Source organism: Lingula anatina, chromosome 6, assembly GCF_051362555.1.
Source record: "Lingula anatina isolate TDL-2025a chromosome 6, LinAna3.0, whole genome shotgun sequence".
Lineage (NCBI taxonomy): Eukaryota > Metazoa > Brachiopoda > Lingulata > Lingulida > Lingulidae > Lingula > Lingula anatina.
Genome location: NC_141772.1, coordinates 3,374,651 through 3,391,000, shown reverse-complemented (window position 1 = coordinate 3,391,000; position 16,350 = coordinate 3,374,651). Strand labels below are relative to the sequence as shown.

The following is a 16,350-nucleotide window of genomic DNA, read 5'->3' as shown; positions in this document are numbered from 1 at the left end:
AAAAAGAATAAGTACTTACTATCTTACAAATTTATTGATATTGATTAACATAAAAATATAAAAATCACATTGCATATATTTGACAGACATTACAGTTAGAATTGCACGAAAAACAGGAAGCGGTTTTATCAAAAAATATCAACATTAATTTTTGAACACATTATGATGTTCTGAGTTGTTTCGGTCAGTTATTGACTGAGCTATTATGTTGACCTCAAATAAAAATCATCTTGGTATCGTAGCTTTGGACTCACATAAGATAATGCAAGTTTTTCTTCAGATTAAAAAAAACAACATGGATCTCATTAGCTGGAGTGAGTACATAATCTTATATGCGTGAATTAAGCGACGAAACAATAATTTTGTACAAGATATTTACAACAATGAAAATCTTAGTCATATCAAATGGTGCAGCAAGTGTCATAGAAATAAAATGAAAGTGAATATAATATCCATTCTCATTAAAACGCTATAATAATGTATAAAATAATTTCTCAAAAACCATAAAAAAATTAAGACAAACCGCACGCTATGTAGGCATGCATGCCGCTGTTTCATTCTTCAGAGCAAATTGGGCAAAGCGGGACCAATGCAAAGTGCGAGATGTTAGTGGCCTCCAACCAACTTTTGAAACATTTTCATAACAATTAACTTTTTATATACGCAGCAGAGACTTTATCGAGAGCTTGCATGAGACAACATTATTGGGTACGAATGCACTGATATGAAAAAGTAGATTTTCAGTATTATCTAGTGCAGCAATATGTTTATGCGGCCACGTCCTTTGGATTATACAGGCACATAGACATTTAACGCGACATTAAGGTTTTCACATATAATAACATGTAACAAAAATTCGAAAATAAACTAGAAAATACAATGACGTCTGGGCAAGATAGATTAACACAGAGTTGGGAAATCTTAAAACTTTGGTCAGACGTAAGTAATCAGAATACCAGTAGGCCTACAAGTGCGCAGACGCTACATGTGTACCTGTATAAAAGACCTTAAAGTTGCATGCAAAAAAGTAGCATGTATTGCATAAGGTCATGGGATATGTATAAAAAGGCCAGAAACAGCTTGAACGGACTAAAACTTCATATCGACAACGGAGACTTGACGCAGATCAGCCGAATCTTGGAGCTTCAAAATTTTTACGGTCTGATCTCCCGGCATGCCCTGGTAACCACTGCCGCTTTTCACTTCCGGCTCCGTAAGAGTTTCGTACAGGAATCCGTCAAGACTTCCTGGTTGCTCAGATTTCTCGCCCACATAGCCAGGATTTTCAAACGCCAGCGGAGATTCTTTAGAGTTGCACGAAGACGCGGAGTCCGTTGATCTTCCAGATCCGCTTCTTTGGATAGAGTCGGCGTCAGATCCGGCGGACCCGTTCCGTCGTCTGTATCTGCAGATGAGAAGGGCGCCAATTGCTATACAAATTAGGAAAACCCCACCTACTGTCGCAGAGCTGATATACACCGCAGTGTGGTTAAAGATATGATGGTAAAAATGAACCGTCTTGACGGGAGGGGTGGGCCACAATTGATGGGATGAGTTCTTCAAAGAGGCTGTTGTGATGACTGATATTTCGCCCCAGTTTCCAACTTCGTCCATCGCGCGTACCCCGAAGGAGTAACTGACGTCCACATCCACAGAATTAACGGCGATTACCAGCCTTTCGCGCGTTCCTGCAGGGCTAGGAAGAGGGAGGTCGCACTGTAAATTGCTATGTGACTCGATGGTTGGCACGCTGTGAAGGCTTTCAAAGAACTGCCGAACATTCTCACCGACTCGAACTTCGTACCTTGCAGCTGGAAAATAAATACAATTGTGTAAATGGACATAGTCTAAAATAGGCAAAATCTCAGTGACTCATTTTATTTAGTGTATAAAACACACAGTTTGATTCGTTTTACTAATTTGAGTCCAAATGATATTTGAAAGTACCAGGTGTAGTTACTGTAGACTTCGATGAGAACTACTGCGGTAATGCTTATTTAATTAAATATTAAATATCCTTCAAAATGGATACACCCCTCGACAAAACGGCATGCAAATTGAATATTCTGTAATCGCATTAATTTTTGACCATCGCCATGTACGAGACAATTCCCTGTGATAGAGGGTCCGGTTCCCTTCGATTTGTAGATCCAGAGGTACATTGTACTAAGTAGCCCCGTTCTAGGGCTGCCTGTTACACAGACCTTCCACTTCATAACACTGATTTTAACCATTAACCCTCTTACCTGTTCCCGATTGATAATCATCCCCTACTGCAGTGAATTCCAAAATGATCACAGATTTAGCGTGCGATGCCTCCACCACTCTAAGATCACGAATCCTGGATGGGGGAAAGATGTCTGTGCTAGGGTTGGTCAGATTAGGAACGCCGGTCACTTTGAAGAATCCGGACAGTGCCACTCTGTTAAATTTCTCAAGTGCAACGGGTTCGGGCTTCATCGTTCCTGGAGTGGGAGATACATGATGCCTTAATTTTTTTATTGTTGGGGTACATACATACTGTATCTTTCAGTCCCTAGAATTCCTTGCGTTTTATCTAATGGGAATAACATTCGCATATTTCCATAAATCACATGAAAAATATTGAATTGTTCTTGAAGGATGTGATAAAGACAGAAATTAACTTTTATCATCATTGTTTTACCAACCTGGATGCGAGAGTGAGATTTTCCTCATGGCAGACGATCCTCCTGCCGCGGTTCCATTAACCATCATCCGGGCTCTTCGGAGGTCATTTTCAACCTTGACCTTCACACTGTAGTCTCCTGTAGCCTTGACGTAATCCAGAAAATAGGCGGAATACACACCATCTCCTGCTGTGGTATCAGCGCCTGAAATCACGTCCTGAACGTATTATAATTACTTCTAAAAGCATATGCACATAACTTATTATTTTCAAAATTTCAAGAATGATCCAGCCATGTGATTAAAACACAGCTCGAGTTTGCAAACCAGTCTGTTTGGATCTTTTTCTTTAGGTACATGTTTGTAATTTTTTTTTTCACAAATTAGTTGGCATTTTCAACTACTTTACTTCATGTAGTTACATGTTTTAACGTATACAATAGCAGTATAACTTATATATCTTATTTGCATTATACTAAAGAGTTGGGTAACTGGAGTCAACCCCTACACTGGGACCTGATATAAAAGAGAAAAACAGCAGACAAAACATTATGATATTGAATTATTAAATAGAAGGCCATGTGTGTCAATATTGATATTTCACAAGAGTAGAGCAATTTACCTGTTCCATTGTCGTACAGCGGAACCTTTAAAACCATTCCAGACGACGTTTCAATTTCAGCAGAGACACTGGCGCCCACTATCGGTGAGTATCCAAGACCAACATCAGCGTACAGAATGGGAGGGCCGTCTGTGCTGTTAACTAAAAGAGAAGAAATGTATGAACTTGTACTTCAGTTTACCTTACATGGCAAACCATGTTCGCTATACCCTCTACTTTTTTTGAAGAAGCTCCATAAATGAATCAAAACTTTTAAAAGAAGACAAACATAAATATGTTTCATGTGTCAAAAACAAAATCTTACGGTACAAAATGCATCACTTTGCCAAAGATTCTGCTCACCAGCAAACAGTGGGCCAGTGTATATAGGTAGAAGATGATAGCGTCCCCCCTTTTCTCCCTAAGCTCTTCATTTTCAGTATACTCGGCATAGTACTTACCTAGGTAAGTGTTACTCTGCGTTTGGATATTGGCAGACACTTTAATTGGCTCCACCCCTTCCAACGAATGTGACTCCACCCGAAATACAACTGTCTGGTCCACGTTGGAGGGGTTCAGTATCTTGGTGGTCCATTCACCAGGCTGTAAATACAAATATATTTATGTATTGTTGTTGTATTCACAGTAAGCCTTCGTTGCAAAATTGGCTTTTCAGAGGCAGAAAACATTACTAATGATTATTTTTAAATGATCATGAGAGTCTATGCACATTTATTTGTCACAGAGTCAATGCTATTACATGTATGAGATCATATTTACTTATTTACAGTTCATACTCAAATATAATTGGACTAAGCCAACCACAACCACGCGCACGCACGCGCACACACGTGCACGTGCTTCATTTACAGCCAGCGGATTCTTCAATAACACCATCATATCATTGCACCATACCTTTGAAATATTCGGCGCCATCACTACAACGTAGTGGTCTCTGCGTTCCCCGACTATTGAATGGTCCAAACCTGGTCCCATCACCTCGATGGCTATCTGCGCCTGTGTCTGCGTCTCCCAAGATACCGTGAAAGTCGTCCGGTTCCCTATAGTTGAGTCCAAGTTCACCGTCCTCTCGACGCTCCTGTGCGCCGGGACGACTAATGATTCGCTTTGAACCTGTGGGATTCGAATTGCAATATTGTTTAAAAAATTGTTTCGAGTCACATTAAGTTATTTACATGAAATTAAATTCACAAAAAGATATATGCCAATTATTCCTTTCGTCTGTGCACACCGCACAACTAAAATGTTTTTTTCAATAATCTAGGCATAATATTTTCTTTTTGTGATTTTTATACCCTGTCCTGTGATTTAATGGGCCATCCTAAACCAATGGGCATTATTATTATTATTATTATTATTATTATTATTATTATTATTATTTTGCCTATACTGTGACTGTAAATCACTTATGTATCATAACTCACCAGAATAAGTACCGAGCTACTGAAGAATGTCCTTTGAGAAACAAAAGTGGTCATGGCGTCGTCCAAAGCAGTGGAATTTGTTTTACCAGAGTAGAAGAAAGTGTCTCCGTCTTGAAAATAATATATACGTGTACATGAGAACATTTAATTCAACAACATTAAAATTGATAGACAATATCCGGCTAATTAAATTATTTGTTCTGTATTGGTTCTGGGCAATTTTGGAAAGGCAGAAACAAGTTCTTGTAAATAGCAAAAAGTTGAAAAACTTTCACATGAATGATGATTCAAAGGAAAATTAAACAAACGATTAAAAGTGAATACGTTTTAAGCGAAGACAAACAAATGTCGTATTAAGAATTACTAAAAATGGAAAAATGTTCATTTGAATAAACACACTGTGTCCTCAGCGTCTAAAAGACCTACTGGTATGTTTCGTCAACCCGGCCAGGTTGTGGTCGGCGTTCTTAGTGTAAAGCACGGTATTAACAGTGATGCCTTTCTGTCTTAACTCGGGCAGGGTATGATTAAAACAGGGGCACATGGTCTCATTGCCATCAGTAATCAAAACTAATATCCCTCCGGCAGGATTGCGGTTCATGTACTCTAGGAGCTGAAATGAGAGCGATTATTATTATTACAGTTATCAACATCAGTCCAAATTGTGGTGCAAAAATAATCAATGCCCCTAAGCAAAAATGCAATGCACGAACAGTATTCCAAAAGCTAAAATGGGGATGGCTACGCTTATACAAAGCTTTTCGGCAATCCAAATTGCAATCAAGCACTTGGTGTACGTCATTGGCAAAATTGCGTTTCACGCACTTGTAAGAATTAAATTGAGAGTGATTCTAAGCACAACTCGTTATTTACAACTCCACTTGCTGTACATTACAAAAGGTGTTACAAGGTGGTATAGAAAGCGCCGCTGGTGTAGTGGTATCATGCAAGATTCCCATTCTGGCGATCCGGGTTCGATCCCCGGGCGGCGCAGAAGTATTTTGACGCCAACACAAGTCATAGCTTAGAACCCATAAAATCCCGACACCGACAGTTTCAACAGCAAATATAAAATGCCACATTACGAAAATTAAATGAAAGAAAAAATAAAAACTAACCAAAGGTACGAACATGTTATTTTCACGTCCAACATGTGTCTTGTATCAGAGATATAAATGCGAAAGATAAACAGATGCTGAAAGATACTGCTTTACGAAAATTCCAATGGTCAATGGCGGATCCAAACAAGACTCATCAAAAATTAAAGCGCTCTTACCTCAATTCCTTTCTTTATTCCGTTGCCAATTGAAGTGTAGTTTTCTGCTCTCAGCGGCACTTTGTCCGCCAGCCGTATTCGGGCGTGCTGAGAATCGATTTTCTCCAAGACGGTGAGGTTTCTTGCCTTCTCGTTGAACTCCACCAGGCCTATTAGAGTGTTCTCAGGAACAGTGTTTAACACGAAACGCTGTACTGCACGCTGAAGTTTTAGGTGGTTGTTGTTTTCCTGCAAAGAGACGCACAAAATGGATGAAAATATTTATAAGAGTTAACACAATTCACTTAAGGATGCTCTAAGAGTTAGCTAGCTTCGTCGCTCTCGGAAAGGTATTCAGTATTATCTGACCATGAGATGAAAAATAAAGAGAATAATACACTGACTAACCGAAACGACTGATCAAAACATATTTTACATCACAGCCGAAGTGGAGACAAATATGACTGGTTCGCTCTGGTCTTGATACTTACGCGCATGCTCCCAGAAATGTCCATAACAACGACGACTCTGAGGACCTCTTTATGCTGTACCAGATGGAAGGCGGGAGTAGGGTCCAAAGTTGCCGGAGGATTGGCGCCTAAGTCGTGGATCAAGAAAAAAATGAATTTATTTTTAATGCATATAGTTTTTCCATTATATTCGAGGTATTCTAGGCTTCTATAATTTGTATTATGATGCTTGGATTTCACACAGACTTTCCTTATTTTTCTACATTTCTTAGTCTAAGCTAGGACATAACAGTTATATGTAAAGTTTTTCAGATTTGATATAATTATTTCACTCAGCCAATGTTGGTTAATCATATGTTTTGAAGACTTTTTGTGACAAAAGAAGAGGCTGATAACCTGAAGACGTTAATCTTCTAAGAAAGGAAAGGCTATATCCACCTTCGACCACTAATATAGAGTTTTTTTAGATGGAATTCGGCAAAAAATTCTAAAAGGTGCGAGTCCCTGCGGATTTTGATCTACGTAAAAGGATAGTTTCATTTGGAAAGGGTTCTATAACTTGACATGATCTAGTACCTACCGTCTTTGAAGTCTGGATGGTCCCTCATGACTTCCCATGCACTTTTATGATAGCACAAGTCATTATGCTTGTTCTTGGCCTCAATGTTATGATACGTGGCCTCTGTATGCGGATCGTTGTCACAGAAAAGCGACACCTGGTGAAAGTAATATGAACGTTTTGATACAGAAAAGTAACTTTTTCGAATGAATAAAAAATCCACTAACCTGTAATTGCCTCTACTGTTCACACTACAGCGTGCTAGTGAATTTTCACCATACCTCAGGAAAGACCAATAAGGACATAAAAGACTGCAACTAAAATTTCCATTTTTTTCTAAAACGATTATATAATCCAAATGAAGAGGGGCAATTTCAAACGAGTTCTTCACCCCCTCCCCTCAAACGAGTTCACCCCCCCCCCCCTCCCAACTATTGCTAACGTGGCAGAAACTATTAAAGTTATTCTTACTGAAGACAAATAGTGGTGTGCCATCACGGAGGCACGAGGGGCGCTCTGAACATCCTCGGGGATGAAGATGCACTCCTCCTCGGGCATCGATGTGCTGAGATCCACCTTGCAAATGCTCCCGTCAACACGTGATTTGTACGCGCCTTTCACGTTCTCGGTGCACGTGACGGGTTTGACGCGACCGTCCGTCCCTGCGTAGAAGTGGCCATAGCCATGGTCCGGCATTGGGTGCTCGTCAAACAGCCCCCACTGAAGATGACCCCATTCATGGACAAGAGTGGTTCCTGAAATTTTGGAAATTGAAAATATGGGTCACTTGGTCAAGAAATAATTCACCTTGCTGTCTCGAACAAAAGAAAATGTTTGGTGTGTGTGTGTGTGTGTGTAGGGGGGATAGGCGCATTTTTTCCATTGTTACACTCGGCAAATGTGAAATAATATATGTGGTCAATTGTACGATAAAAATAAGGTTAAATGTAGAATTGTTTCTAGTTTTATATTTCGCTTGTAATAATCCTCGTATACTTAAAGGAGGGGAAAGGGGTGTCACCAAACTTCAAGGGCTGGGAAGATAATGTGCACCCCCCCCCCCACCCCCCCAACCCCCCCCCCACCCCCCATCCCCACTACCACCAACACGATCCGTCATTGTAACATCATACTTCTTTGGTCAAATCGGAAATCATACCTGGGTTTCCATAGAATTGCTCTGTTCTCTGTCTGTTCAAGATAAAGTCATGGGTGAGATGCATGTACTCTCCTCTCTGCCCGCAGCCACGTGGCTGTTTTACATACGGGGTATCCCCGTACAGGGAGTTCGGCTTGTCCACGATCACGTGAGCTTTGTCGAGAACCTGCGTGGTTGCTTCGCGGAACTCGCCGGCAGCAGACCACGTGGAGGGTACCAGTATCGTAATGTTCCTGAAGTAGGCCCGTTTTTGCGTAGCTAAGTAAAGTGCACGTGATGCCTCGGTCCAATACGTCTGAAAGTAATTTGATATTTATTGAAATTTGCGCAACAACATATAGCACCTGTTCTGTGTAGGGCTTTTTTAAAGGTAACTTTTTAAAAAGTTTATAAAACCTATAGAGTAACACTGAGCTGAGTTGGACAATAATGCAAGCCTGTGCCGCTGTTAAACGTAAACCCCAAAAAGTTTATTACGGCGAGTTGTTCTTCTCCTTAGCATTCTGTTTAATAAAAATTAAATAAGAGATTTTTTTTTGCCTGGGCAGCCGCAGGTATGGACAAATATACATCTATTTCATACATTTATAATAAATACCTGCAGGTTGACGCATTACACAAATTGCATTATTATCAGAGTACAAGTGAGCCTATCATACCAGCAGTGTTGTTATAAAAATGCAACGTGGAAAAATTGAGTAAAATATTAATAGAAATATGTCGCACATGGTTATCTGAACCAGCTGCCTTGCCTTTGTTCTGCTGGTGATACTGACGCTCTTTGTCCCTGCGTTTCTGTGTGCCGAACGCTTTTAATATTCGAAATATGAACCATAACCTTCATAAATGCTAGAAATTCCCTGGTGTTTCCACCAGTGGTCGTGGTAGGCAGATGTTAAGGTATTAGCAATTCACCCTTAGCCAAGAAAAGAAATTGGACTGATTGGGTAAAATAAAATAAAGTAAAGAAATAATGGAAAATATTATATATTGCAATAAGCGTTTTGTCTTCTTTATTCTTCTCGGGAAATACATCGTAAGTCCTAAATGTTAAGGGAGAAAACTTATACTTGTTAAAGTAATTAATAGTGCATTTCTCTCACGCAGCTGTTTATATTCTCTTCTTCTCGTCATCTACAAAACAGCGCCGAACAAAGGGATTTGTCTTTTATCTTAAATCTTTATAGAGAAACAGCTGTGATAATTGCACTCTCTAATAGGAAAATTTCGTTCCTTCCATTTTTAAACGTAAAACTCAAACGCACCATGTAATAATTATGTAGAAAAGAACAGCTTAGCGAATACATTTTTTGTTACTATATCTATATTTATGGGGCAAAATTATTGAACCTGAGCTAATTTCGTAATCTTGTTTAATGGGGTCACCCGCAAGAATTCCACCCGAATTAAGGTAATCATCACAGTTAATGTAACGCAATATTACGATGAAAGCTTTGAAGTGCAGAAGGTGCGCACGTGGTGTGTCATTTAACCCATGACACTGAGTTTATAGGCAGGAACAAATTGAATTCAAACCCAAACAGTCGCGGTAGACTTTGAAGTAATACGCCGAGAGAATAAAAATTCGATTGCTTTTTTCGGATTTTCCGCAAGAGACTTCTATATGTGTGAAGTTTGTTAAGCATATTAACAATTTTCTTTGCTTGAGAACTAGCGTTACTGACAGTTTATGTCGTGCTTTCGAGCGTTGTCGACAGTAATCACAGTTTCAATATTTACATGTCTTACAAGGCAAAATACATGTCTCTGAAAAGTTAACCACACCCTCCAATTGTGAAGGGCAAAAACTATGTGAGCGTTATATCTATATATACATATATAAACACAGGTGTGGAATTAAAGATATATATCGCAAACTAGAGCAGGTCATTTAAAGAGCTTTTTCGCGCAAAAAAATGTGGAGGGTCAACGCATCTAAAGGGATGATTTGCCCTGGCTAGTTATTACATACCCTACTACACGTAGTTTAATTTATGCGTCATATTTTACAGAAAAAAACTATGTATTATACAGAATTCAGTGATATCATTTTTTCATTTTCTCTTCTGTAAAGAGAGATTTTTGTGTAAAGAGAGATTCAAAAGAGCTCACACGGAAGAGTCGGTCATGCGATCGAGGGCCTCTGATAAGAGGCTCAAACCACGATTCATGTCGCACAGGTAAAACATTTTGAGTTTCAGGTTTCTGTAGAAATGATTTATTTCTGTAAAATGATTTACCTTTATTCTCAATTTCAATACTGGATGCTATATTGAGCTCAGCGTGCTTTCGCCGTTTGTTCTTTACCTTTAGAGTTGATTAATTCACATTTCTTTTCTTATCTAAACCAAGAATACCGTTTATAATTCAACGAGATTTTATTGTTGTGCACTATTTCGCTGCACAATATATGGAACACGGCATGGGTCGTTGCACTGTACCTCTTTCTGTGTCACGTCTTTTCGTTTTCGCATCAAAAGTTTTGCCACTTATAATCAGTCCAATTTCATTCAACAGAAAATAATTAGATGTATTCTTTTTTTTTCTTTTTCCAATCTCCTGATAAATGGGTGAAATGTAAAAGCAAGGTGGAATCACTCCTACTTTCAACCCCCCTCGCCCCAAAAATGGGGGGGTGGGGGGAGGCAAAGAAGGTTGTATCTTACACTTGGTACTGCGAAAAAATAGCTTTACGTTTTATTTAACACCCAGTCGCACAGGTTTAGGGAGATCAGCCCTCCCCCCCCCCCCCCCCCCTCCATATATCCGGGATCGACAACTGAGCGCTTTTATACACGTACTATTCGCTATGTATACAATGCCAATGCGACCTATATTTGTTTACGAATGGGGGTGTACTTCGATCGCTAACGTATTGGTACAGGTATTTTAAGGGCCGTGACACATTAGGTAAACAAAAGAGGGGTTATTTGTTTTATTTCAAACGCAATGTCGGACAAATTCTGCCTGGAAGAACTGTTGAGTCGTCAATATTTGATATTGATTGGAGTTTGACATAAACGTGTCACCATGCGAAATTCCTACTACTTTCTGTAAAATGTAAACAAAACAAAACAAAACAAAACAAAACAAACAAACAAAATAGCAACTCCTAATTATGGGCCCGCCAAAGGCGTCCGAAATACAACGGAGGGAGGTCGAAAATTCTATCAACAGCAATAAGGAGAGGGTTACTCGCTACTAATACCCTCTGCATAGTATGACTTGGCGTTTTTTTGTCATTGTGTAATATAAAAGTACTGTGGATGTGAACTGAAGCCCTTCCTGGTTCACAGGTAAATTAATGTCCTATATCATCTGCACTTCTATTTCGCAGTACCATGTCTATAATTCGATGTCATTCAAAGTCATTTTGTTTTAAATACAAATCCATTTATACAGTAATTACAAACAAAGTATAATGTTTTCCTACCTTAAGGTTCTTTAAAAGCTGGTCAGATTGGGGAACAGCGCCTCCTATGGCAATTAATAATCCATCGTAGCCGTTGTTTTTCAAAACCACGGGCGATCGCCTGGCCAGTGGAATGTCCGGCGCTTTCTCGGACGCTGTCTGGCCAATGGTAGAGATGACCACGAAGAATAACGCTCTCCGCGCCGTCATGTTGAAAGTAGTTTTATTTTCCCCCACAGCAGTCGTGCAGTGTGTGTATCTATATATATATAAATATATCTATGACGTGAGCTTAGGAAACCAAAACAAACCCGTCAAGCAAATGCAATTGTTCAAAACCAACGAAGTGGTTTTGTAGCTTTGTATGACAAGGTTCACTGCATGAAGCGATCTAAATGTTCACACCGGGGTGAGCGTGCACGCACATATATACACGCGGGCACGAGAGCGCGGGCATCACAACAATGACGATGTGTCATACGTTGCGTAGGTTTGCTTGGCAAGTCTAAGCCTTTGTTTGGAAAAAGCGAATCAGCTGGTTGAATACACTGATCCATTCTGACCTCTGTTTTTGTCATGTATAGTGTGTTGTCTTGGTCACGTGAGCCAGTTCTTTGTTCGTGCTTTAATAGAACCAAATACACAAGGAAGAAGTGGTATTAAACTGGAGTTTCGCCAATATTATATTTACCTGTGTCAGTTACGAATTCCTTGCGTATTTACCAGATAAAATAGTTCTGTACAGGTGCGCGTATATATTCTGCTGAAAATGATACCATCACAATTCCGCGTAAAGCTTTATTTTTTCAATAATAATAATAATAGTTATAATATTAAAAATAATAAAACGTTCCCTGTATTGAGCGAAATAAGCACAACAATATGCATTATGTAGAGCTGAAAAACTGGTACTCCGTTTTTAAATACTTAGGTCAGGGGCTGTAGGCTGAGTGAAATGCTGGGGGCAGCTGTTGAAGTCGTACAGTGTACCTGTCAGCAGGTTATTTGTACCGACTCTGGTACCCGTCTCGATACTGACCGAAGGACAGACTCGGCCTCGGAGAAAGGAAAGCCTAACAGCTTGATAGATGCCCAAAATTCTTTTTTTTAAATCTTTTCTTTTATTTTCTTTCTTTTTTTTTTTTTTTTTTTTTTTTTTTTGGGGGGGGGGGTGTCACCTCCTCCACCACCACTTCCTACCCCCCGCATATTAGAGACCTGAAGAAAAAACATTCCTGTTCTTAAATGCAATGAGGAAAATAAAGAAAGAATCGCGAGAAAGCTTTCTTTTTCTTTTTCGATCCCACTGACCGTGAATACGCTCAAGTTTGACCGGGTATACCCGTTCTCGTACCTCACTTGCCAAGGTAAAGCTCCAGATAAATATTGACTTCTCGTCGTGCTCCATTAGTGTCATAATAAGTCATTATATGTCAAACTAACCCAATTAGACATTTCCCCTCCCTTTGTGCATGTACTAAACCTTAAGCGACGGCAAGTTATTATTTCAACATAGGGGCCATTCCCAGACCCCATCGTACTAACTGTGGATCGATCTATCTCCAAGTAGATTATCTCTAAATTGCAATCAACTTAGATGTCCGTTACGCCTACTGAAGCTGTTAGGGGGTAATTAAAGATCGTTTAGCAGCTTCAGTAGGCGTGCCAGACATCTAGGCCGCTTAAGGGGGGGGGGGTAGTAGGGTAAAATGGCCTTAAAATCATGTTTGTGATTTTTTTGTATGTTAATATTTATCAAAAAGTATCTAACATTGAATATAATAATGTTTTGGAGTTTGCACCGCAAAATGTGTCTTTTGATGTGTTTTTCAGAAAATGTTACAAAAACACGATTTTCTGGCATTTCAAAGCACCTAAACAAAATATATCTAGATGACAATAAGCATTGGTTCCATCTCATCGTATTACCGATAACAGGTAAATTTCTCAGCTAAGTATTTCTCTAATAAGATCTGCAAATCAGCCTGTGAACGTTTTTGGCTGTTTTAACAGCTTTTCAGGTTGACGAGATAAGTGAATCGGTTCCAAGTACAGGCCCGTAGCCGGGGGGGGGGGGGGGGGGGGGGGGGTTTGAACGATCCACCCTTATTTCTGAGAAAAGGTCCGCTCTGAACCAAAATTTGCTCTAGGTTCTTTGTCATTTCTCAAGTCAAGTTGGGTCCACTTAGGGGGTTCGTTGTCTATTTAAAAGTTATATGGGGGAGCCTGTATGTAAATAAAGCCTATGTAGCCAGCTGATCGCTATCTCTGTCTTTTATGAAAACATAAAAATACATCACATGTAGGTCTCACGGTAAAAAGGTCCACTTTTTTCGGAAAAAGAATCCCCTTTGAAATTGTTGGCTACGGGACTGAAGTATATCTCACTATCTGAGCAACCGAATGTACGAAAATTGCACTATATAATTGTTGTTGGGGATGTGAACTACAGAGAGATATCAGGGATTTTGGAGGAAATTGTTTGTTTGAAAGTTTGTTTGAAAGTGAAGTGAATAACCCATTGAAATATGGGGTAATTTAACACAAAAGACGATAAAGTCAAAATGAAATAGTTAAAGACAATTCTCTGGTATCCTTTTATAATTCTTTCACCCAGCTTTACGATGTCGTTTGAACCACTTGAATAGCTTTCTTGGTTATGGAGAAAATCTCAAAACCAATAACGGTATTTTCCCCCCATAATGGCGCTATGGACAGCGTCATCCATTGGAGATTGCACTTTTAGAATCTCTGTTTTAAATTGGCCTTTTGGGAAGTACGTTTTATATTTTCATAAAAACTTGTGAGAACAGGGCATTGTTTCTATGTCTTTGGTTGTTTTACTACTACTGCCCTTAAAAGCTTGAAGCAATTTAGCGAGAAACCTCTCGGAGATGGTTCGATCCTGTTAAATCAATGTAGGCATGGGAACCCAGTCTTAAAATTTTTTAAACAATTGGTTTGTGTTACAAGTTTTGTTTTTTAACGAGTATATGCTTAATGCCTGAATAGGCCTACTCCTAGATTTAAGATTAACTGATCCCGAATAGTGATAATGTACGTGTGCAAAGAAAACAGAATAATAATCGCGGAGACGTGATAGAGAAATACAAGTCAAACACGTGTCTGTGGTCCTGAATCTTTCTACTTTTATTACAATTATGTGGATTAACAGGTCTAGTGTAGTTAACAAGTACTGTCAAAAATCGAAATGTGTGAAACCAAGGAGTCCCAACAACTACCTCCTTGGTGAAACTAACTTTGGGTGAAAGATGTCCTCCATGCTGAACAACTGTCCATTAAGAATCAGAACCTTTTTTATCATTTTGCTCATTTTTTTGGTTCCTTCACCAAAATAAGAGATGTATCAGAGTTAGAAATAAAGATAAGTTAATATGACTACAAGTTGAGGTATTGAGGTATATAATATAATATAATATAATATAATATAATATAATATAAGGTAGTGATCGTGCACTACGAAGCCAATTAAAGTGAGAAACGTGTATCACAAAATATCATATTTTTGGTTTTTAAAGTGATTTCATTATGGTGATACTGTTTACAATGAATTGAATTCAAATACCAAATTTTAGAATTTGTAATTCTCAGCGACAGCAACCTTAGTGCTCCACTGTTTATTACATAAACCCAACCAGAAAAAAACGCCTTTGTGTGTTCGCTAAATACCTCTATAGGTATGTCATCAGAAAAATCTGAATACTGAAAAGAAAGGACAGTGGGAAAAAGAGACAAAAACCCAATCCGTGAAATTTAGCATAGCAGAGAAAGAAAAAATAAAGATATTCTAAATGAATAAGATTGACAGGTAATTGGACCAATTTCTACTTTTTGCTTCTGGGGATATTGGTTGGTTTCACGTCAGAACGGGTTTCCTGCATAACAAGGGGTTTGAACACATATCTATCATTAAACTGCTCAAATATATACTGCCACTGCCACAAACACAGGGTGCCCACAGGTTCAGTGATGGTGACAGTTCTGGTTATTTTCCGTTCCTGGCTCCATTGCGTTTCGTAGGAGGATGAGTAAGAACCACTATAGGTGACGCTGGCTGTAATGACTTTTTTGGCCACTTCAATGGTCATTTCCCATGAATTTGTTAACGTCGAGGACTCGGTTTTAGTGACGCCAGAAGTGAATTCATACGACAAAGTCCCAGCGCTTACATGACCCCAACAGTTGATTTTAACCCATTGTCCGACAACTGATGGGTATGGAATAACCTGAACTTTCTGGAGGTGATAGTTAACAAAGTCAAACTGCATATTTGCGAAAGTTCCTGCGTGTATCATCGTATCGGAATGCAAGCGTGGCATTTCACCGTTATATGGGTACGGGTGAACATATTTGCCCCCAGAATGTTTGATGTAGCCCTTTTCTTGGTCGATTGCAAACAATGCAGAATTGTAGCAATTTGGGTGTGGGAAAATTGCTGTATTATCTCCTGGTTCAGCCCAGCCACCGAAGGGATTCAAACAATGTCCGCCACTGCCCACGACCTTCAGTTAGCCCCAGTGACCTTCCTTCTGATGCCATTCTAGTTCAGCCGCTTTGGGGCAATCGTCTGCACGGAATTTTTCATAATGATGGCCCCAAGACCACCAATGAGCATAGGCGTAACATCGGCCGCTAGACCTGTGCCTAACAAGGAACCTAGGGCTGACGTATCCCCCTGCAAACCAAAGTAACCGTCTGTCATTTACTAATTGGACGACATTATCATACAAACCAGTCGTTCGCCATATTGGTTAATTAACCACTCAATCGAGCTGTTTCACA

At 39.4% G+C, this 16,350-nt stretch overlaps 1 protein-coding gene and 1 non-coding gene across 2 annotated transcripts; one reads left to right on the top strand and one right to left on the bottom strand.

Annotated features, from left to right (window-relative positions):
• Positions 1–15: 15 nt before the first annotated feature.
• LOC106180398 (calcium-activated chloride channel regulator 1-like) lies at positions 16–12,047 on the bottom strand. Its single transcript, XM_013564413.2, has 14 exons — positions 11,569–12,047; positions 8,136–8,430; positions 7,448–7,731; positions 6,998–7,133; positions 6,439–6,545; positions 5,969–6,196; positions 5,119–5,305; positions 4,693–4,802; positions 4,163–4,381; positions 3,709–3,850; positions 3,269–3,409; positions 2,670–2,852; positions 2,247–2,465; positions 16–1,811 (listed from the first exon to the last, which is right to left on the bottom strand). Exons 1-14 carry the CDS (start codon positions 11,755–11,757, stop codon positions 1,090–1,092), a joined length of 3,162 nt encoding a protein of 1,053 aa, XP_013419867.2. The 5' UTR covers positions 11,758–12,047; the 3' UTR covers positions 16–1,089.
• Positions 5,615–5,685, top strand: Trnag-ccc (transfer RNA glycine (anticodon CCC)). Its single transcript has one exon. It is a non-coding gene; the product is annotated as a tRNA-Gly (tRNA).
• Positions 12,048–16,350: the final 4,303 nt, after the last annotated feature.

What these genes read in the sequence shown, in the direction of transcription:
- LOC106180398 (XM_013564413.2), bottom strand. Translation starts at nt 11,757, where the DNA reads ATGACGGCGCGGAGAGCGTTATTCTTCGTGGTCATCTCTACCATTGGC. An exon ending in GCAATTCTATGGAAACCCAG is followed by an intron (nt 7,732 to 8,135) that starts GTATGATTTCCG and finishes CCAAAATTTCAG; the next exon opens with GAACCACTCTTGTCCATGAA. An exon ending in GAATAAAGAAAGGAATTGAG is followed by an intron (nt 5,306 to 5,968) that starts GTAAGAGCGCTT and finishes CTCTCATTTCAG; the next exon opens with CTCCTAGAGTACATGAACCG.